The following is a 23348-nucleotide window of genomic DNA, read 5'->3' as shown; positions in this document are numbered from 1 at the left end:
TCTATCCAATCTCTCTTGGTCTACAGAGATTCTTCAAAGCCTCCTTTCCATTACACTTCCCACCTAATTTATCTATGTCCCTAACTGGTTATTGTTTAGTCGCTAAGCCATGTCTGACTCTTTTGTGACCCATGGACTGTAACCCGTCAGGCTTCTCTGTCCATGGGATTTCCCAGGCAAGAATACTGGAGTAGGTTGCCATTTCTTTCTCCAGGGGACCTTCCTGACCCAGGGATGGAACCTGCATCTCCTGCTTGGCATTCTTTACCACTGAGCTCCCTGGGAAGTCCCATGTCCCTAATACAACTTATATTAATATAGAATTCCCTTGATTGCTACTGTCTCAATAAGAGTATAAGCTTCTTGAGGCAACAATTTTGTTATTACATCAGTGAAAATCCCAATGCTTAGCATAGTTTCTGGCACAAAGCAGGTCTTTAAGATTTACTGCAAGAAAAGTTGTGCCTACACACACACATATGGACACATACACGATAAATGGCTCAAATTTCAGCAACCTCATATGGGCAAATTCATAAGAAAACATGGCTGAAGACTATACTCAGTGTTTCTTTCTAGTTTTCCTTTCCCTTTCTTTTAAAATCCACAGAAATTGAGTAGGTTCAAACCAATTTGGTCAATTTGGCACAAAGTTATTTATAATAGGCTTTAAGGGCAGGCACATTGGAAAGATGTATTAAATTAATATTTATATTTTTCAAGGGATCCTGTTTTTAATAATCTATTAGAAAAAAATAAAATAACTAACCAATGCTAAAAATCAGGCTTGGATAAACGTATTTGACTTAAGTTGATTAGAAACTTACGATATTGTCTGTGCTATTGCTCCAGCAACACCACCACAAAGTAAGTTTATGTGAGTTTTCAAAACTAAGACATTAGGATTGTCTGATGAAGGTCTGCCAAGAAGGGTGGGAGCATAGGAAAGCCCAACACTCTTTAAGGTACCAAAAGTAAAAAATGAAACACCTGAAAGACAAAATATAAATTCACCATGATGCTTAACAGAATGTAAGCTGTGAGAAGACACCATTCTTACATAATAGCCAATTAACTCAAGGAACTAACTATGCATTTCCTGATTTCCAATATTTGGCTTAATCTAAGATGAAAAGATTTAATTAATGTTTATAAATAACCTAAAGACAACAAAATTACCACCTATAAAAAATTATAGCATTGGTTTTTCACACACTAGTATAATGTTCAATTCACTGAATAAAGGTAGTAGTTGAGTATAATGCCACCTTATACATGAATAGAATTAAACAGTTTTACAAGATTTCACAGAAGTAAAAGTTAAATTAATGATTAGTAATTTTAAGTAAATATAACATATTTATAATAATGATGATAATGTAAGGAAGAGGCAACAAATTTAGAAGTGATAAAGCATTATTTCATTCAGTGTTTAATTTTGTCTTCAAGGAATAGCTATGACAATAAGTGACTCAGAAGACATATGGAATCTAATTAATACTGAGTTAAGTTATTGATAATGTGCAATTGGTACTGACTGAATATGTACATGATTTATTTTATAATAGAAACGTTAAAAGTCATGTTAAAAAAATAAAAAGCAAAATTCAAGCATTCCTATCAACTAAACATTACTCAAGATATCTTGATAGCCACTAAATTTTAAAAACATATTTAAAAAGGTACTTAATGCTTAAGAACAAATAAGCCCTAACAAAAATTCAGTCTAGGATAATAATTCAATATATGCATTTATTCTTTATATAAAATTCTTAGAACTTGTAGTATTTAATAATGATATACAAATTTAGAATACTCATACACTTTTATATTTGGGAAATCTATTCGCCAAACTTAAACACAGGTATCTTAACTACAAAATAAGGTCACAACAAGGAAATTCATAGCAAATTAAACACAAGTAGGAAAAAAATTGAAATACCTAAATTATGTAGAATGGTATTCAGTGAAATATGACAAAATTTTTTTAAATGTGAATAGTACTCAGAAATATGAAAAAGACTTGGGAAACTGGAAAAATTAAGAAACAAAATTATGTAATACAATAACTATGTAAAAAATGTTTCAAAAATAAAACTAAGAACAAAAAATTAGAAAGAGAAGAAAATATAGTAAAAAAACTAAAGCGTTCTGATTCCAGCATAATGGCAATGAAGGTATTCCAAGAGTCTTCATCATTACAGAACAACTATATCCATTGCTGGGCTTACAGAAAGGGATTCCTAGTTTCTAGGAATCCCTAGCAGCACCACCTTCCAAAACATAATCTGAGGTCCTCTTGGGAGTTGTGGCCCATGACAGAAGTGGAGTGACTCTACATTTTGATACCAACAGTCAAGCCATTGAGACAGATCCTGCTGCTGGGCCTTGAGAAGATGGAATCACTGGGTCAGAAACTCAAATTAAGATCAAGTAACATGTTGGACTTCCCTGGTGGTCCAGTGGTGAAGACTCCGCACTTCCAGTGCAGAGGCCATGGGTTCAATCCCTGGGTGGGGAACTAAGATCCCACATGCCATGTGATGTAGCCAAAAAAAACAAAGGTAATAGAAACTCATAGCTAAAGACCACCCGAGAAAAAAAAACCCACAGGAAATAACAAACTAAATAAACAAAGACCACCAAGCATAGGAGGAGGCAAATAAACTTCTATATTTATAAAAATTTGGGGAGTAAGGATTCAGGAAAATAAGCAAACAAGATAAGAAAGGAATAAAAAGAAACATAAAAAGAAAAACAACAAGTGGAAATCAATAGCAAGGTAAAGAAACAAGTCCAAATATATCAATAATCACAATAACCATTAAGTAGACTAACTGGCAATTAAAGATTTTAGTGACTAGATTAAAAAAAGAATTCAGCTATATGATGATTACAAAATAAATACCTAAAACAAAAACATGCAAAAGTAGAAAATGAAAGGATGAAGAAAGATAACTCAGGCAAATATTAACTTGGATCTAGGTGAAAAAATTATGAATTCAGGGAATTTGAACAATGACAATATACTAGATAACATTAAGAAAGTTTCATAATGGTAAGACAAATACCATATGATAGCACTTCTATGTGGAATCTAAAATATGACATAAATGAACCTATCTAAGAAACAAAATCAGAGACACAGAGACTGGTGATTGCCAAGGGAGAGGGGGTTGGGGGAAGGAAGGCTGGGGTTAGCAATTTCAAGCTTTTATATATAGAACGGATAAACAAGGTCCTACTGTATAGTACAGAGAACTATATTCAATTCCTATGATAACCCACAATGGAAAAGAATATATTTTTAAAAAAGAATGTAAAAAAATGTTTCATAATAATCTGTGGTTATACTTATTAAAAAAAAAAGCATAGAGCTGAATACTGGAAATATTGTGGGTTCCAGAGGATGGAAATGAGGAAATATTCTTCAACTCATTCTATGAGACCTATGTAACCACGATACCCAAACCACACAAGGATGTTACAAGAAGAGAAAATTACAAGTGAATTTGCTTTAAAAAAATTTGAGGGTAAAAGGTGAAGAGAGTAAGGAACCTGAATAGATGAAAAAAGATATATCATCAGGTGACCACTATGAAGCTAGATGGGTACATGGTGGTTCATTATACTATTGCCAGTTTTTGATTATGTTTGAAATTTTCCAATTTTAAGTAAAAACAAATGAATAAAATAACAAACTCAAAGGATGAAACTAAAGCAGGTAGTTAAGGGGAAAAAAATCCAAAGGCCAAAAATTAATGAAGTAAGCACACAATTGAAGAATAAATCCAAGAGAAAAGAGATAATGCATGAACAAGAATCCATGAAATTGAAAATAAAGAGAGACTAGATAAGAGAAAGAAAGCCAAAATTGATTCTTTATAAAATCCGGTAACTGATAAAAGAAATAAAAAAAAAACATAACTACAGATAGAGCAGATGTGAAAAAAATATGAAGAAATAGGGAAAACCTTTTGCCAAGAAAGTTGAAAACAAACACAAAACAGTCAAGTTCAAAATGGTAAAGAAAGGTATGAATTACCAAAAATCACTCACAGAGACAGAAAACCTAAATGGTCATATAACCTATACAGTCATATAACCATTCAAGAAATTAAACCAGTGTTTAAAAATCATTTCACAATAAAAACTTTCAAGAAACAGATAATTCTAATTATTTCATACAAATTGTTCTTGAGGATGGAAATGAGGAAATACTCTTCAACTCATTCTATGAGACCTATGTAACCATGATACCCAAACCACACAAGGATGTTACAAGAGAAAATTACAAACTAATCTCACATCTCACTCATAAATATAGATGTAAAACTTCTAAAAACAATTAGTGAATGGAATCCAATAGGATATAAAAAGATCACTGTATCATAACCAATTTGGGCTGACATTAGAACATCTATTAAAGTCATTCATCAAATTAATAGATTAAATGAAAAAACATCACTTCAGTAAATGCAGAAAAGGGTGTCTGATAAGATTCAACACCAGTTCAGATAAAAATTCTTACCATACTACCTCAACCTCATAAATAGTACATTAGGCTAAATAAATACTAGAAACATTTCCTTTAAAATTCAGTAATGAGCCAAAATGCCAACTATCACCCCTTTTATTCACTGTAGATCCTTAGCTAGTACAGCAAGATAAACATAAATAGACAAATAATGATTTGAATTGAAGTGAGAAAAATGATGTTATTTGCACAGGATGTGGTGGTCCACACAGGAAATCCAAAGCACTTACAAGTAACATGGTAACTGGCTATAATACCAACAAGTAGAATGGCTAGCTGTAAAATCATATAAAAATTAAATCAAGCAATAAACTGAAAACATAATGTTTCTAAAAGACACAACAAAGCTTATAAGGTGTCTATAAATATATCTAACAAAAAATGTCCAAGCTCTGTATGCAATTTCATTCAGAATTCCAACAAAGACTTTTGTACAACATCAAAAAATGATTCTAAAATACATGTGGAATAGCAAGATATCCAGTCCTTATGTTACTCAGAAAAAAGAAACATAAGGTTAAGGAACTTGTCCTACCAAATATAAGGATTTATTATAAAACTACACTCTATTATTGTTTTAAGAAGTAACATTTCCGATCACTGGGAAAAGAAAAAATTCCTTAGAAAGGAAAAAAAGCAATTCTGGACAGATTAGGGGCTTAAATAATAAATGCTCAACTTTAAAATCATTCCTACAACAAAATGAAAAACCAAGATATTGCCAAATTTAAAACATACCTGCATATGGAGCCATTCCTAATATAGTAGGCATCAAGCCTCTGTAAAATCCAAGGAAACCACCTTCCTTTTGCATGAAGAAAAATTAGAAGTAAAATTACATTGAGCTCATTATGATAAATGCAAAAGAACAAAAGCATACATTATAACGGAAATATTACCCTGGACTCACACTAAAACACAGATATGTTTTCTTAATTATTATTAATATTAATAATTATAAGTAAAACAAAAACTACTTAGATAACATTAAAAATAATTGCTTAAGTATAAAAGGGCATGTTATAGATAAGAAAAGTAAAAAAGAAATACCTTTGCATAAATTGTTTTGAATGCATGGATAATTCCTGTATAAGTGTGTTCCCCTTTCACCTGGAATGCTAGGCGTACTCTAACCATGTCAAGAGGGTAAGTACAGATAACTGCTGTCATACCTGAAAAGAAAGTAGAAACTTAAAATGTGTAAGAATCATTTTATATATATATATATATATATATCTTTCCTATCATTAGTAATGTCTCAAATTATATAGTAATGATGAAAAACCAATGAAATCAAACGTAATATTACTGACGGAATTATATAATAATATCATCAGTTGAAAAACATCTTTTCAAATTCTTCCCACTGTGAAGTTAAAATGTTAGCACCAAAAGAGTACAGTGTTAGTGGATCATGAGTATTTTAAAAATTCTATTCCTTGTCAGGTAAGATATCAGAAAAGAAAGACTGACTATCTCCATAGCAGTAGGCAGGACATTTGACTTTTTACTTATTTTTTCTAATCCTAAAATGGAGAGATGCTTAACTTACCTAAAGAATTCTTTCAAAAACAAAATAAGGGCACTTTCTTAAAAAACTTCAAAGCATAATCAGTATCTTCTTTTTAAAATTTAAGTAAGGGGAAATCCCTGGTGGTCCAGTGGTTAGGACTCCATGCTCTCACTGCCAAGGGCCTGGATTCAATCCCTGATCAGTGAACTAAGATACCCTGTGGCATGACAGGAAAAAAAAAATCTGAAAAATAAATAATATTTAGATAAATTTGTTACTGACTAAACATAATAAGGGGCTTCCCTGATAGCTCAGCTGGTAAAGAATTCGCCTGCAATGTGGCAGACCTGGGTTCAATCCCTAGGTTGGGAAGATCCCCTGGAGAAGGGAAAGGCTACCCACTCCAGTATTCTGGCCTGGAGAATTCCATGGACTGTAGTAAGACATGACTGAGTGACCTTCACTTTAAACATAATAAAAATATAATATCCAAGGTAATAGAAACAATTTGTTTTAGGGGTAAAATCTCTTGATAAGCTAATTTAGTTATTAAGTCCTAGATTTTTATCAACATATGATTTATAAAAAATTCCACAAACTAACAAGCTGAGTTTTTATTTTTATTTTTTATTGCAGTATAGTCAATGTATGAGTTACTTTTTAAATTAAAAATAGTCTTCTATTTTTGTAAAGCACCAAAGACTTGACCAAATCCACACAGTTTCTGTATCACAGAAAAGACTTTGAGACTAAATTTTCTGGTTCATATCACAACATATATTGCCTTCCCTATAATTACGTTTTCTCAAACATTTACTTAATAATTTCTAACATTTAAATTTTTAGTTCAGAAATTCAAGCAGTCAGGGCTTCTCTGGTGGCTTAGTGGTAAAGAAGCCGCCAGAATGCAGGAGACACAGGTTTGATCCCTGATCCAGGAAAATTCCCACATGCTATGAAGCGACGAAGCCTGTGCCCCACAACTACTGACCCCAGACTCTAGAGCCCACACTCCATAACAAGAGAATCCACCGCAACTAAAGAGTAGCCCCTATTCGCAGTAACTAGAGAAAAACTCCTGCAGCAACGAAGACCCAGAACAGCCATAAATAAAATTATTTTTAAAAAAAGAAGAATTCCAGCAGTCCAGTTGTTGGAAATGTCAATCCTTCATTTCAGTCAATTTGATTTTAAGCTCTCCATCTGAGCTGTTTGTTTTCAAGCTATTCATTTCCCAACTATTTAATTTGTTTTTTTTCATCTATTGGTATTCAAACTAGTCATATCTGGCAGTCCAGGCAGTGACTTTTCTAAATGGCCTCTTTTAAGCCTGAGTCTAAACTAATACAGTGCAAATGTGATGTTCCCAAAACAAGGTTTGGCAGTAATACCACGTTTAATTCACAGCAAATATCTTATTATCCATATATTTAAAAAAACTACATATTTTGCAGTATGGCTTAATTTTTTGCAGCTTGTGCTAAATATTTTGCAAGGGAAATTTTTCAAAATAAAATGAAGAGAGATTTTTTATAAACAAGTTTTATGTTTATCGAAATGGTTCATATTAAGGAGTTTAACAACTATAGAAAAGAATCAAAAAACTGACCATTTTTTAAGGCTTGATCATGGTGACACAATTTGGTTAAACATCAGATTTTGCTAGGATTTATTTATCCAAATCATCACTATTCATTTTATTTTTTAAACTTCTGTAAACTTTTACAACTCCTGTATTTTTTTTCTGCTTCCTATCTGGATCACTTCTGTCTTGCCTCTCACATTTGCTCTCCCAGACTCCATTTATTTCTTCTTTCCTCTTATACGCCCCAAGCCCATTGTCTTCTTACTGGTTTCAAGTGGCTTAACATGAAATAAATGGATTAACAAAGTGACCGAAATAGTAAACTCTGTAGAAAATGAGGTCATCCAGAAATTTGTAAAGGTAAAGGAGGTATTAGCTTAAAAGCTATGACTATAAGTCAGGCTGAGGAACTGCCATAACATAACTGTACCTCAGAGAATGGTAAAAACAATGCCTATGATTACTATAATACTCAACTGATGATCTAGTTTTACAATTTTTCAGCCAGTTGATTTCAGCATGTTTTTATATGGTGTGTTTCTTTTGAATTTTAGCAATTAATCAAATCTTCCTAAAGAAAAACAAAATCTTTTAGCCAGGATGTTTAAAAATTACAAAATTTTTTTTTGGTGGGGGGTAGTGTGCAGGGGTTGTTGTCTGATATTTCTAAAAGCAACTCAATGATTTAAATGTAATTTTAAACTTTAGAATTTAGCAAGAAAATTTTTAGTAATTTTGTACTCTGATAAATCTTGAAAATTCCTGAAGATTTTAAATGTTTATTTATCCTTGGAATAAGTGGGAGGTGAGAACTATTCTTCTGATAATCATATTTTTCCCTTCACTCTAAGTATAAAATTATGAAGCCCTAAATAGAGAAAAGATATGACATCTTACATTGTTCAAACAAAAAACAATACTGCGCTGTAAAGTAAGTTTGAGGTTATTCAACTAAGTTCTGATTCACTTCATGATGACTATGTCAATGCTTTTTTAAAATACCACGTTGGACTTCAGTGGTGGTCCAGTGGTAAAGACTATCCACTTCCACTGCAGGGGGTGAGGGATCCATCCCTGGTCAGGGATCTAAGACTCCACATGCCCTGGAACAGCCAAAATAATAACAATAATAAATTAGAATTAAAACATAATTGAGGGGCTTTCTTGGTGGCTCACGGGTAAAGAATCCACCTGCCAATGCAACAGACATGGGTTCAATCCCCAGCCTGGGAAGACTGCACATGCTGCGAAGCAACTAAGCCCATGCATGCACCACAACTCCTGAGCCCTCTTGCCCTACAGCCCATGCTCCACAACAAGAGAAGCCACCACAATCAGAAGCCTGCACACCACAACTAGAGAAAAGACTGTGCAGCAACAAAGACCTAGCACAGCCAAAAATAAATAAATAAAATTATTTTAAATAATTTATAACTGAAGTTCCTTTGGTTTATTATTACTTTCAGTATATAATGAAATTTTGACGTTAAGATGCCTTTCATTTCAGAAAAATGAAGCTGAAAACACCAAATGAACATGCTATTCAATCAATAATCAAGTGTCATGAAAAGAAAATGATACAAATCTTCAGGATTTAACTCATAATCCTACTTCATCTTTCCTACAACCCTGAAAGAAAGAATTTGACCAGTCACTAATAAAATTTAAGAGACAAAAAATTTTAAAAGTGATGCAAGAAATGATAAATTTTAAGATTTGAAAACTTTATTAAAATTTTCCTTCTGTAAAATGAAAGATAATCATAGCACTTTCTTCATAGTATTGTTCTTTGAACTACATGTCAAGTGCCCAAAGATTACAAGTCAAGTGCAAGTACTCAAGTCCGTGACCAGTACAAAGAAAGTGTACATTTTAGCACTGTCATGCCAGTGTGAAATACCAGTTGACAGACAGCTGTTGCTCCAGCTCCCAAGATCTCCCCCCATCATGCCTGTGATAGTCCTCTCCCATAACCAGAACTCCCACCACCACCACATACCATTTCCTGATCCAGTCATGAAAATGTTAATTGGAGGCTTTCAAAACCCGTCCTATTTTTTAGCATCTCTACAGTTGTTTTGCTGAACATTTTGAATACTACTCCTGGTTATTTTTTTCTACTTACTGATCTTGGGTCAGCCTATTAGAAGTAAAAAAGAGCTAAGTAAACATTGGATAAGGCAAAACTATGGATAAGGTAGGTCAGGTTGCACACTATAAATCTAGGTCCAAAAAAATCAAAATCCTATAAACCTTGTGAAATCCCCCAAAATTTAAGATTTTGATATATCACCTTCCTATGGTCTTAAATAATGGCACATTCTTACCTTAAAATACAATACAGTTATTTAGAAAAGTAAGAAAGATCTATGTACTGATACAGGAAAGAGTCTTGAAATAATTGTAAAAGAAAAGTTCTAATCCTATATAATAGTATTGGAAAAAAGCATAACATAAGAAACTGCTATTAATAATATGACTGCTTCCAGGGAGTAGAACTATTTTCATTGTATAGGAATATGTATTACTATAGCCATTATAATTTTAAAAAAATTTCTGAAAGAAAAAAATACACATTTCCAGAAGTAGATCTGTCAAAGGGAACATATGTTTCACATAGTTTTAAGTGTAGACTACTCCTTACCATCTCCTACTGTAAAAGCCTCTGAGTTGGGATATAAATGATTTCTGGCATAATTGAGCATAGGAAGATAACAAATGTGTACTACGTGATCAATGTCACACATACCACCTAAAGCAAATTTAGTATTTAAATAGGAAATTAATTTGAAGAAATAAAATATCCCCACTCCTTACCTGCCATGGATCCAGCCATTAATCTGTGCACATGACCGGAAACTCCCAGTTTTGTAGTAATTAGCTAGAAACCAAAAGCAACAGATTAAATGCGATATTTCTTAAATGCTGCCAACTTCACTGTTTAATGATAAAGACTGTTTTCAAAAGGGTTATAGAACTAGCTTTAAAAAAAAAAAGGAAATTAGTACTGAATGTGAGTGAAATGAGCACAATTATATAAAGCTGAGCAGTGTTATATCACATCAAAAGGAGGTCAGTTATTTCCTCTGTCACAACCTCTGTCGCAAGAGTTGGACACGACTTAGCAACTAAACAACAATTTCCTCTGTAGCATCTGGTCTGATTATGCACTTTTACAGAAACAATATTGCCAAATATACTATACTACACACTGATGACCACAAATACTTAAAGTGTGAATGGGAGTAGTAGGAATAAAATGTAAATGAAGCATTTATTGAAGTCTTGATATAATAGCATTGACTCTATCTGTCTGACTAGGTTAGAATGTTGTTCCCAATCTCTACTGCTTACTTTTCATTTTAAGATACCCTGTGATATGTAATGCATTTAATCCCTTTCTACATTAAGATGTTTGAGAGGATAAACTTTCAGTCAGGCAGAGAAGAGAAACTTAGTGAGTACGATGGGAAAAGGTGTTAACTTTTAATGTCACTTAAAAACAGACTTTCACAATATGGTTTCACTATTTTATTTATTAGGAAAATCCAAAATCTCAATATTCCTCTCCTACAACTGAGAAACGAAAAGCACAAAAAGCTATTAATATTTTATGGATTTACTGTTATCCATTTGGCTCTTCTTCATAAGTCTGAACATAAACAATCTAGTCAAAAATGACTAACAATTCTGGAGCAGATAACTCCAAATTCAAGTTATATTTAAAAATTTCAATTATCAGAAGTCTTATTCCTTCAAAAAGGCATTACTTTACCCATTCATCCAAAGTAACGTTAAAGGCCAAAGCAAATGCCTTGACAACTAAGTATGCTATTCAAAGATATAAAAGAGGAAAAAAAAAGATAAAAGTTCAAGTACCGTTTTATATTGCTCAAATGCCATAAACTGGATTGCACCATAGGGAAAAATTCGAATCATCATTGCACCATTCCCTTTATACAATCCAAGGTATCCCTCCTTTTTGGGAACAGCACGCAATGTAGAAAATACTCCTATTTTTAGAAAGATTTTTAGAAGAAAAATACTATTACAACAGAGAAAACTACCTAAATCCAAATTTTCATGACAATCACAGATAAAAATTACTATGCCATCATTCATGATATAATTTTGCTTGACAAATTACATGAATAGTAATTTCTGTATAACACTTAAAGCTACTTGAAATACATCATATGTCCAAATAATACAAACATTCCTCATGTAAACATGTCGAACACAACTGAATGACTAAGCACAGCATGTAAACATGTCAAACATAGCAAGAACAGCTACAAGTTATAGTAAACTATTAATTAAATTTATAATAACCAAAAAAATTAATAGAAATTATATTCAAAGTCCAGATATTGCAATGCAGATGACCAGTTATCTAGAAGGATGAAGGAAGGTTTCCTAGACTAACCTGGATACAAGCAAGCAGGAAACTGCTAATAAAAGAAACAAAAAAAACCTACCAATTAAAAAACTATTTACACAAGTACACAGCATCACCTATGATATATTCTTACCATAAATAAAAAATGAACCTATATTCAATCAAAGTCTAGATTTAACCATCACTTTACAGAAAATACAGGTGATATAAGAAGACACCAAATAATATGGGACACTGATGGTCCAGTGGTTAGTTAATTCATTAGTTAATTAATTAATTTTTAAAAAATAACATGGGACATAGTCAACCAAATTCAGAATATGGAAGATTCTATAGGACAAATAACCCAGCTTTCTTTCCCCATAAATAAACAGGAAAAAAGTAAAGAAGTATAGGAAAATGTTATAGGCCACAAGTAATATATCAACCAATTTTAACACTGTAACATATTGATGTCATATGAATCTTCATTAAACACACAAACTATAAAAACAAAAAGAAAATTGACAAGACTTTCATGGAAATCTGAATATTTAATGAAAATTATATAATATTAATAAATTATTATTATTAGTTTGGGGGTAGTCTTTCTAGTCTAGAGATGTATGCTGAGACAATTATGAATGGAATAATATCTGGAGCTTAACTTAAAATATGTCAGTGGGGAGAGGGAATGGTATAAGAAATGAAATTGATCATTGCTAATTGTTGCTAATTGTTGAAGCAGAGCGATGGGAACCTGCGTCTCATTATATCATTCTCTCTACTTCTGTATGTTTGAAAGTTTCCATAATAAAAAGTAAAAAAAAACAAAAAAAAACTATATTCAGGGCAAATTTTTATCAATAGTATACTTCAATTAGGAGTACAAATAAACAAAAGACTAAGTTCTGGTCTGACATATTATTATTCCAATAATACCAATCATTAATCCTATTTGTAGTACAGACTTCTACATTCCATTATTAAACTATTTAAATTATATCATTAAACTATTTAAGTTCAACTTTCTTTCTGAATTTTCCAAACAAAAATTTTATAAAATATGAAGGTAAATCACTGGGCTGATTTCAAAGTTTAGAATTCAAGAAACCTTTTGATGTCTTCCCAGAAATTAAAACTGGTAGGTACTTATTAACATCCAAGAAAAGATAAACCCAAAAGCATTTTTAATAAACAGATATCTAAGTGGACTGATTATTAAAAAAATTCTATTTATATATATAAACATATATACATATAATACATAAAGTTCTTCCAAAATATATGAATAATAAAACTAAATATATTCAGACACCACCCCTAAGTTCTATCAAAAACACCTTTTTGCTGGAAGACAAGACTAACATTAAGCTCAGTTTAATGATACTCAAATGTGTTTTTAACAATTTAGGGTAATTAAATTTAGAACAATGGCCACAGAGCAGGAACAGGAAGGCTGACAATCAGGGTGAAGTATGGAGGAGGTTTCAGCTGTATTGATAATGATTACTTCTGAAGTTCTGTGTGGCTCCAAATATGTTTATTAAATTATTCTCTAAAACTCTTTGTTACAAATATTTAAAGAGAAATAATTAGTAGAAGTGAAATAGATAAAGTACTTTCAAAAAAAGGAAACCAGGAGACAAAGAGCAAGGGAGGGAGGCTGGGGAGGACACAAGAAAAGCACAATGAACAGAAAACATAAATCTATAATTGAAAAGAAATCTAAATTATATAAATTCTTCTGTTAAAAGCCAAAGACTCTCAAATTCTGTTAAAAGGCCAAGTTTAGCCATATGCTTTTCACAAAAATCTCACCTAGGGAAAAAAAAAAACACCAGATGTTGAATGTTTTCAAAAGGCATTTAAATATCCCTTGAGATAATTACACTGTTTTTTCTCCTTCAACCTATAGTCTGTACTATTATTACTTTGGGAAATTGAGATTTTTCTTTATGGTATAACACTGAACCAATTTTTTGCATGTGTTGTAAGAATATTTGGAAAGAGTATATATTCTCTGTAGGGTGCAAAGTCTTCTGTGTCTATGTTATATCAAGCTTGTGTGTTATTTAGATCCTTTTCTGTATTCTTCTTATTTTTATCAAGCTAGAATTGCAAGGAACATTTGGTAAAATATAAGCATAGACTTGTGTGTATACACATAAGCTCTGAAGGGAAATGGAAGAAAATTGTAAAAATGCTTAATTCTAATGAAGAGATAAAGAGGGAGAAAGATGTTTGCTTTTATACTTAATGAATTATACACTTGTGAAATATTATACATCAAAAAATAAAAATAAAATGTAAAGATAACAAAATTAAGAGGATTTTTAAATAAGCCTATTATGATTCAACTCCCTATTTTTATATCACATTGGTTATAAAAAGTTAAATGGAGGTCAAAGATTTTCAATATGTTACAGGAAAAAAATTCCTTACACTCATTGCAAATTGGGGAGAAGAAATTCTAATTACAACTCTTGTTTTTCATTTGGTCAGAATAATTTTGATTCAAAATTAAAAGTAGTTTTTGATGCCTTGGAAGTGATGCTATACACTTTTTAAAAGAAGCTAAAGTGTAAGTGTTATTCAATAGCATATCTTTTCCATCTTTGTGAAAAATCATGTTTGCTTTTAAATTTAAGCAAAGCTTAAAAACTACCTTATGCATGTAAAAAGGGAGGCATCTAGAATAAAATGCCCAACATTTTTCAAATAAATTAAAAAGCCACTAATACTTTTTTTGGGGGGGTTGTATATTTCAAAGATACATGAAAGTACACCAATATGTTCATTGCTGCATGCCAGGAATTCTATTTCAAATTTTGAATGCCTTGTAGGGTACACCGCAACCCATGGCATGCAACCCTGTAGAGCGTGAAATCTAATGTGAATATGTAACCTAATGATTACAAATCAGGAAACAAAACAACATACATCAGCATGGGGAGAAGTTTAAAGGAATAAAACAATACTGCTCAGACATTCATATGTTGGGTCATTGTTAAAGACCACCAGATACTGAGTGATATAACTCCTTTCATCCTCAATTTAGACAACAAAAGAAAATCATTTCCTTCCTTTCCAGTTTTATATATAGTCTCTCAATAATTTCAAAGATCTGATTCTTTCTATACCCGAGTGAGCAGTACACTGTAAAGATAATAAATTCATTTCTGGACACAGAGATATTAGCAATTTTTTTCTTTCAATTTAAAGAGCAGATTTACTTACTGACAATAAAATGAGCCACAATAAGTAAAAATAAAATCACATTTTAAAAACCAAATTGTTAAAATAACTGAATTATTCACTCTGTTAAATATCCTTCTTATAAAATGATGAATAGATCATGCAGAGCATACATCATTGAAGCATAAAACTGTAAAAGCAATGGAGTGTCATGAGTTAGTTGCCTTGACTTAACTTTTTTCCTCGTGTCTGTCCACATTAATTGTTTTGTTTTAAATCTTTTGCCCTCTAATTTAAAAGTTAATATATGTTCAATATGTATTACAAATAAGCTTAGAGGAAAAAAAATCACCTATAATCTCACCATTGAAAATTAAGCATTTAATGTTCATATTTCTCCTTCTAGCATTTTTCTCTAAACACACATTTACTTAGATAAAATGCAATGTCATTAAATCATTTGCAATATTTTTTCATTTAACTATTACGAACATCCTTCCTAGTCAGTTAATATTCTTTTATAATTTTTATGATTGCAAAAGAGTCTATAATATGGACTTATTTATTTAAATAATACTTATTATTTAACTTAACCAATTCTCTATTATTAAACATTTTGGTTGGCTCTTATTTTTTAAACCAACAGAAATAATACTTTGATTCTTGTATAATACCTCTTTGAGCATATTTCTGATTACTTTCTTAATACAACTTCCTAGAACTAGAATTGCAAAGCCAAAGAGTACCTATCTTTTCAAGACTTTGATGCATATTATCAAAATGCCCTCCAAAAAAACCTATAAAAAATTCTTATTCCCACCAATGATATGTTATTAGAGTGTCCAAGTTAATTATAATAGCTGATTTTTATTATAAAAAATAAATCAGTTGAGTTGTAAGGAACAACTAAGGACTTGATATTTCTTTAACAATGCAAGTTTATCAATATATGCTAACTGCACTGGATTCTGTTTGTCCTAAGGTATCTACAACACACACTTAAGCGTTCAAAGGAACAATCTAATCTGTATCACTAACTGTATTTTTTTTTTAATCAAGCGAAGCTGTTACGTGTGTCAGTTAAGGACGTGATTTGTTAATCTCAATAAACAAATATGTAGTATTTACTTCAATGATTCATAGATTTTAATTCAGAGTACATTAGTACCCTAAAATGATAACTAAATAACCACTATCACAAATGAAAATATTAAAATGGTAACAGCTACATCCCCTGTAAATTTGCCTCCAAACTTGAGCTCCCTTTTGTGTCCTCTTTCTACTATAATTCACAACTAGAAACCAAGCCAGCAAATGGACAACATTTTCATTTTTATCTTCAGCATCTGTCAACTCACCCAAGTGTCTGTAATGGTGGTTGTGAGCTTGTAACAAAACCTTTACTCGATCCAAGGGAGCAACTGTTGTTTTGGCACAGCATCCAGCAATACCTATAAAATTTGAAAAGATCAGGAAGACATGGCATACCATTTCTTTCCAAATAGAAATCATGATTAAATTTATTTGGCTAATAAACAAATAATAAATAAATAAATTCGGCTAATAAATAAAAAATAAATTAATTCGGACACAACTGAACTGATGCGAAGAACTGACTCATTGAAGAGTCTGATGCTGGGAAAGATTGAAGGCTGGAGGACAAGGGGAAGACAGAGGATGAGATGGTTGGATGGCATCACCGACTCAATGGACATGAGTTTGAGTAAACTCTGGGAGTTGGTGATGGACAGGGAAGCCTGGTGTGCTGCAGTCCATGGGGTCGCAAAGAGTCGGGCACGACTGAGCAACTGAACTGAACTGATTCAGCTAGCCAACTCGTTAATCTCTCATTTGATCTCCACAAGTAGAACTGCCCAGAAGCAGAGACATGAAGATGATTGGCTCCCATTCTCTATAACTTAATAATTGAGCATGTCAGGCTTGAAAATAAGTTTAAAGAGTGTAAATCTGCCCCCTAATTGCTGATGAACACTGGAATCTTGTTAAATGTGGAGACGGGACAGACACTTGGAGGTATTTACACAGCTACAAGACTCTGTTTGAAACAACGTCTTCTTCTGGATGACTTCTCATTGAAATAACCAAATTTTACCCATAAAATTCAGTTATCCATTACAGCACAAGAAGTTTATTCTTACAATTTACCCAGATTATAGTACTTTTGTTACAGAAGCATGAACAGACTAAGACATTTTTGTGAAGTACCTTACATGTAATAAGCACTCAACCAAATGAGTTATTACTATTATAAAAAGGTAGACAAAAAAGTCCTTGGTGTCTTTTCTATGATCATGTTCAGCTCTTCATCACTGCATATTTGTTAAGAAAGATGCGAGAGTACTGCAACTTTGTGGGTCCTTTCACTACTGCATTCAGTCATCCAGCAATTATGTATTTTGTCCCTACCACATGCCACTGTGTAGACATGTGGATGACAGTAAAGTACATACTTGGGCTTTAACATAAATCAGAATCCAGTTCAGCCCTACTAGCTTGGCATGCTTTTAAGGTGATAATACATAAAGACTTTTTGCTGTATACAGTTTGTGTTCCCTGAAATTCCAAATCGAGAAAGGAGAACATCAAGGGTGTATATTGTCACCCTGCTTATTTAACTTATATGCAGAGTACATTATGCATAATGCCAGGCTGGATGAAGCACAAGCTGGAATCAAGATTGCCAGGAGAAATATCAATAACCTCAGATACGCAGATGACACCACCCTTATGGCAGAAAGTGAAGAAGAACTAAAGAGCCTTTGATGAAAGTGAAAGAGGAGAGTGAAAAAGTTGGCTTAAAACTCAACACTCAGAAAACGAAGATCATGGTATCCGGCCCCATCACTTCATGGCAAATAGATGGGAAACAATGGGAACAGTGAGAGTCTTTATTTTGGGGAGCTCCAAAATCACTGCAGATGGTGACTGCAGCCATGAAATTAAAAGATGCTTGAACCTTGGAAGAAAAGTTATGGCCAAACTAGACAGCATATTAAAAAGCAGAGATATTACTTTGGCGACAAAGTCCGTCTAGTCAAAGCTATGGTTTTTCAAGTTGTCATGTATGGATGTGAGAGTTGGACTATAAAGCAAGCTGAGTGCCAAAGAATTGATGCTTTAGAACTGTGGTGTTGGAGAAGACTCTTGAGAGTCCCTTGGACTGCAAGGAAATCCAACCAATCAATCCTAAAGGAAGCCAGTCCTGAATGTTCATTGGAAGGACTGATGCTAAAGCTGAAACTCCAATACTTTGGCCACCTGATGCAAAGAACCGACTCATTTGAAAAGACCCTGATGCTGGGAAAGATTGAGGGTGGGAGGAGAAGGGAACAACAGAAGATGAGATGGTTGGATGGAATCACCAATATGATGAACATGAGTTTGAGTAGGTTCTGGGAGTTGATGATGGACAGGGAAGCCTGGTGTGCTGCAATCCATGGGGTCACAAAGAGTCAGACATGAATGAGCGACTAAACTGAACTGAACTGAAAATTAGTATGTTGAAAACTAATTCCTAGTGATGGTATTTAGAGGTGGGAGGTGGTATTAGAGGAGGTAATTAGGACACTCATGAATGGAATTAATGCCCTTATAACAGAGGCCCCAAAGAGACTTCCCTGGTGATCCAGTGGTTAAGGCTCTGTGCTCCCTCTAAGAGAAGCAGAGGTTCCATCCCAGGTCAAGGAACTAGGATCCCACATGAACCATCCCCCCAAAAAAGAGGCCTCAGAGATATCGTTGGCCCATTGCACCATGTAAAAACACAATGAGAAGGTGACAGCTATGAAGAAGCAGGGTCCCCCAGATAGCTGCTGGCACCATGACCTTGGAATTCCTGGTTTCAAGAACTTGGAGAAAGAAGTTTATTCTTATGAGTTACCCAGATTATAGTATATTTGTTATAGAAGCCTGAACAGACTAAGACACTTTTGTGAAGTACCTTATATGTAGCAAGCACTCAACCAAATTCGTTTTTACTATTATAAAAAGGTGGACAAAAAAGTCCTTGGTGTCTTTTCTATGATTATGTTCATCATCGCATATTTGTTAAGAAAGATAAAAGAGTACTGGAACTTCGTGAGTTGCTTCACTACTACATCCCCAGAGACTAGTTCAGGGGCTGGCATTCAACAGGTATTCAATACCCATTTACTCAGCGAATGAATGAATGCAGTCTTACTTTACAAAATGTTTTAAAATGTAAGACAAAATCATTTAAAATCCACACACATTTACTTAATAGCTCAGCATGTAACTGGTGCTAAAATCCATATTCTGAGATATCCAGAAATAAGTTGCCTATTTGTACTCAAATATTAAAATCCACAGGTAAGTTTCTATATCAAGCTTCTCTTATCTGAACTAATGGAAATAACAGTCATGGTCACTCAAAACTGAGGATAAACTAAAAATAATTTGCATTGGGGTATATTTGGTTTCAGAATAGTTTGTTATCTTCCCAGTCATTATGAATTAACCATACAAAAATTATTTAGAATCTGCTGAATAAGTAGTTTCTTCTATAATATCTTGCTCATCATATTACTTTATGGCTCGATTAATCATTACAAAAATCCACTGAGTTAGGTCAAGTAGCCTTTATCTTTATTTTAAGCAACTAAACTTGAGATATTTGCCAAAGACCATTGCTAATCATCACTAAAAAAAACAAGTATGCTTTCCTTTGTACGAGTTACTAGGTTAAGAGATTCAACTGCAGGCACTGTGCCTAGGCTTTTACAGGTACTTTTTATTTAATCATTACAATTACATTCTGAGGTAAGTACTCCTTTTTTAATATTTATTTATTTGGCTGTCCCACACAGGGGATCTTCATTGCAGCATGCGAACTCTCAGTCCCAGTACATGGATCTTAGTTCCATGATCCACAGAAAGGTCACCCAAATCAAAAAAATGGAACATTACCAGTCTTCCGAAGGTCCCTCTCTGATACTCAAATCACTATTTGTTGCTTCTCAGAGACAACCAATTGTCCTCTGAGTTCCAACAATATGGATTTAGCTTTGGCTGTTTCTGAGCTTTATACAAATAAAATCACACAGTATGTAGTGCGTGTATCTGGCTTCCTCCTGTTCACTATTACACTTGTGAGATTCATACACATTGTTGGTGTGGCAGGAATTTACTCATTTTCAGTGTTATTAGTATTTCACTCTATGCTGCTGCTGCTGCTGCTGCGAAATCGCTTCAGTCATGTCCAACTCTGTGCGACCCCATAGACGGCAGCCCACCAGGCTCCCTCATCCCTGGGATTCTCCAGGCAAGAACACTGGAGTGGTTTGCCATTTCCTTCTCCAATGTGTGAAAGTGAAGTCACTCAGTCGTGTCCGACTCTTAGCAACCCCACGGACTGCAGCCTACCAGGCTCCTCTGTCCATGGGATTTTCCAGGCAAGAGTACTCTATGATAATACCATATTTCAGTTACATATTCTAACACTGATGGACATTTGGATTGCTTCTGCTTTAGGGATATTATGAATATCAAAGATAAGAACATAAATACATATGTTGGGTATATACCTCAGAGTGGAACTGTTGGATCGTAGCTGGATCAACTGCGGGTATACAAATGTTCATAGATAACCATACAGCCAGTTCTCCAAAGTGACTGTACCAATTTGCAATACCATCAGTAGCATATGAGAGTCCTAGTTGCTAACCTGGCCTACATGTTACCAAGACTCTACTCCAGTGTCAACATCACAAAATATAACATGTCCAAAACTGAATTCCTGATCTTCCCCCATGACCATCATGAAAGCTGTTCCAACAAGGGGCTTCCTGTTTCAACTTCATCCTTTCAGGTGTTCAGACCAAAATAAGTCCCCCTTGACTTCTCTTCTTTACCCTATCTCTAACCTGTCAGAAAACCATTTATTCTTTTCATATTCAGATTATCATAATTTTTCACCACCTCCCCTGCTACTAACCTGATTCAAGCACCCATCATCTAACATCTGAATTATTGCAATAACCACCAAACTGGCCCCCATCTCCTGTATTTACATCCCTACAGTTATTCTCCACAGAGCAGCCAAAGTGATCCTTTGGAAACATGTCATATCATGTCACTTCTCTACTACAGACCTGTAATGGCTCCTTACTTCACTCCAGTAAAAGTCAGAATCTTTACAATGGTTTGCAAGACCCTTCACTTCCTGTCCCCTTTAACTTTCTAACCTCCTTCCCTCACCAATACCACTTGGCTCCAGTTGCACAGGTCTCACTGCTGTTCTTTGAATAAGGCCCTCCTTGACTTCGAAGATTTTGCTTTAGCTTTTCTCTCCACCTGGAATGCTCCACCTTAGCAATCAACTTGCTAAATTCCTTCCCCTTTTCAACTTTGCTTGTGTCATTCTCCACAAATTATCCTATTTAATACTGTACTAGTTAGCTTCTCCATTTCTTTGCCCCATTATCCTTTTTACTTCTTCCCATTTCATTCGTCATTTCTAATATACCATACAACTTATTTTTTCATGTTGTTCATTGTCTTTCTCACCACAAGTCCCCAGCCAATGTAAACTGTAGGATATTTATTTTGTTCCCTGATGTACACTGAGCCTGTAACAGAAACAGAGCAGGCACTCAAATATTTCCTTGTATAATGACCTTTTTATCAGCAGAACAAAATAATTCTTAATACTACTGCAATGTACACATATCTTTCTACAAGTGCTTATAATGCGGAATTTTAAAAAGTCCCAGCCTTAAATAATTAAGTGATGACAACCCAGTCAATTAAGAGAGGATAGAGACTGAAACATCTCTTTATGGGAAAGTAGAAGAAATTTCTGAGAGATAACATGAAAACTTCCGGCCCCAGAGTCACACCAACAGTAGGGTTGCACCAGCTACATGTCAAGTAGCTCTTGCACAGTTTGCTAGAACCACCGGAACCAGTTTTGGTTGTAGACAGTTTTACACAATTTCCCTGTCATTCTTAAACAGCTGTCTTCCAGTATTTGCTTTTTTTTTTTTTTTTTTGCTTTCTTTTAAGCAAACAGCAAAATCCAATTCTACACTCTATCGTGCGTAGTCTCTATAAAAGAAAGGAGTGCCCAGCATGTTTTACTGAAACCCTGGGGTCCTTTACGGGGCTCCCGTCTTTTCCCTGCTATCCAACCTTGAAGAATGGGTGCCTGGTTATGCCCTTCCACATCCCCAGCCTATCCTCGAGGCCGTTTCTCCCCAGAATCCTGCTGTCACTAGTCCAGTGATTATTAGAAAGAGATTACAGCAGGTCGGGCGAACACCTGGCTGGGCTTTGGAGCAGCCAGAGTCCAAGAATGTCATCTCGGCCGCTTACACCCGATCTGTTCCGGATCCCGCCCTGGCCACTCCGCGCGCGGCCAGGTCCCCCAGGGGGACACCCACCTCCAGCCAGGAAGGAGCGCAGCCAGTAGAAGTCTCGGCGGGCGGCGGGCCCTCCGGCTCCTGCCGCCTGCGGCATCGCGGGAGGTGGCTCGGCTGCTGCCAGGGTCGCCGCCGCCGCCGCCGCCATGAGAACCAGGGCCGCGTCGGGAGCTTTGGTCGTCAATTTACAACCCAAGGGCCCTAGCCCTGGACGGAGCAGGGAGTGACAGGGCACCGACCGCCGCGCGGGCGGGGCGGAATACCACGGGCAGCACCGCGCGGCGCGGGCTGATGGCGTATACCAGGGGCGGGGCCTGGGTCAGGGCCCACTGCGGGAGTCGCCTCGGCAGGACGCCTCCCCTTCACCCAGCTTCACCCCACATCCCTACTTCTAGCTTCGCTTTTCAGGCCTCTTCTGTTACAGACAGAAGAAGGGAAGCATGTCCAGGGGAGAAGATCCTTTCCAAACCCGCCGCCTCAGAAAGCTCTCTCCCGTCCTGTAACCATCCACCGGGCTGCCTTCTGACCTCCCTAAAATGAACCTTTTTCAGAACCAAATTTTAGTTCTTCACGCCTTCCAGGAACTTATGAAATTGTACTCACATTGCACACTCTTTCTCATCAAATCAGTTCTGCTTTCTCTGAACTTTTTAATGAGCCTCAGTTTCTGCCTCCCTAACCCCCTACTAAGCTTCAATTCCATTCCCATCAGCTCTGCCAAAGAAATAATTGCTAAA

At 34.7% G+C, this 23348-nt stretch overlaps 1 protein-coding gene across 3 annotated transcripts in view; it reads right to left on the bottom strand.

The window, feature by feature from the left end:
- The window catches only part of SLC25A16 (solute carrier family 25 member 16), a 29250-nt gene extending 6388 nt beyond the window's left edge, over window positions 1-22862 (bottom strand). For 2 of the 3 annotated variants that reach the window (XM_081568821.1, XM_081568820.1), the window contains exons 1-7: window positions 22633-22862; window positions 16570-16662; window positions 11515-11648; window positions 10453-10516; window positions 5588-5709; window positions 5276-5342; window positions 828-990 (exon numbers count right to left, since the gene is read on the bottom strand). In XM_081568821.1, the coding sequence (XP_081424947.1) occupies window positions 828-990; window positions 5276-5342; window positions 5588-5709; window positions 10453-10516; window positions 11515-11648; window positions 16570-16662; window positions 22633-22759 (770 nt within the window). In that variant the 5' untranslated portion in view covers window positions 22760-22862. The remainder of the gene's footprint in view (window positions 1-827; window positions 991-5275; window positions 5343-5587; window positions 5710-10452; window positions 10517-11514; window positions 11649-16569; window positions 16663-22632) is intronic. The other variant, XM_081568822.1, reaches the window with a different exon arrangement.
- Window positions 22863-23348: the final 486 nt, after the last annotated feature.

This window comes from Giraffa tippelskirchi, chromosome 2 (genome assembly GCF_054371585.1).
Source record: "Giraffa tippelskirchi isolate mGirTip1 chromosome 2, T2T-mGirTip1v1.2.pri, whole genome shotgun sequence".
NCBI classification, from domain to species: Eukaryota; Metazoa; Chordata; class Mammalia; order Artiodactyla; family Giraffidae; genus Giraffa; species Giraffa tippelskirchi.
Note: the sequence above shows the minus strand (reverse complement) of the source record. Positions and strands in the feature narration are given on the sequence as shown.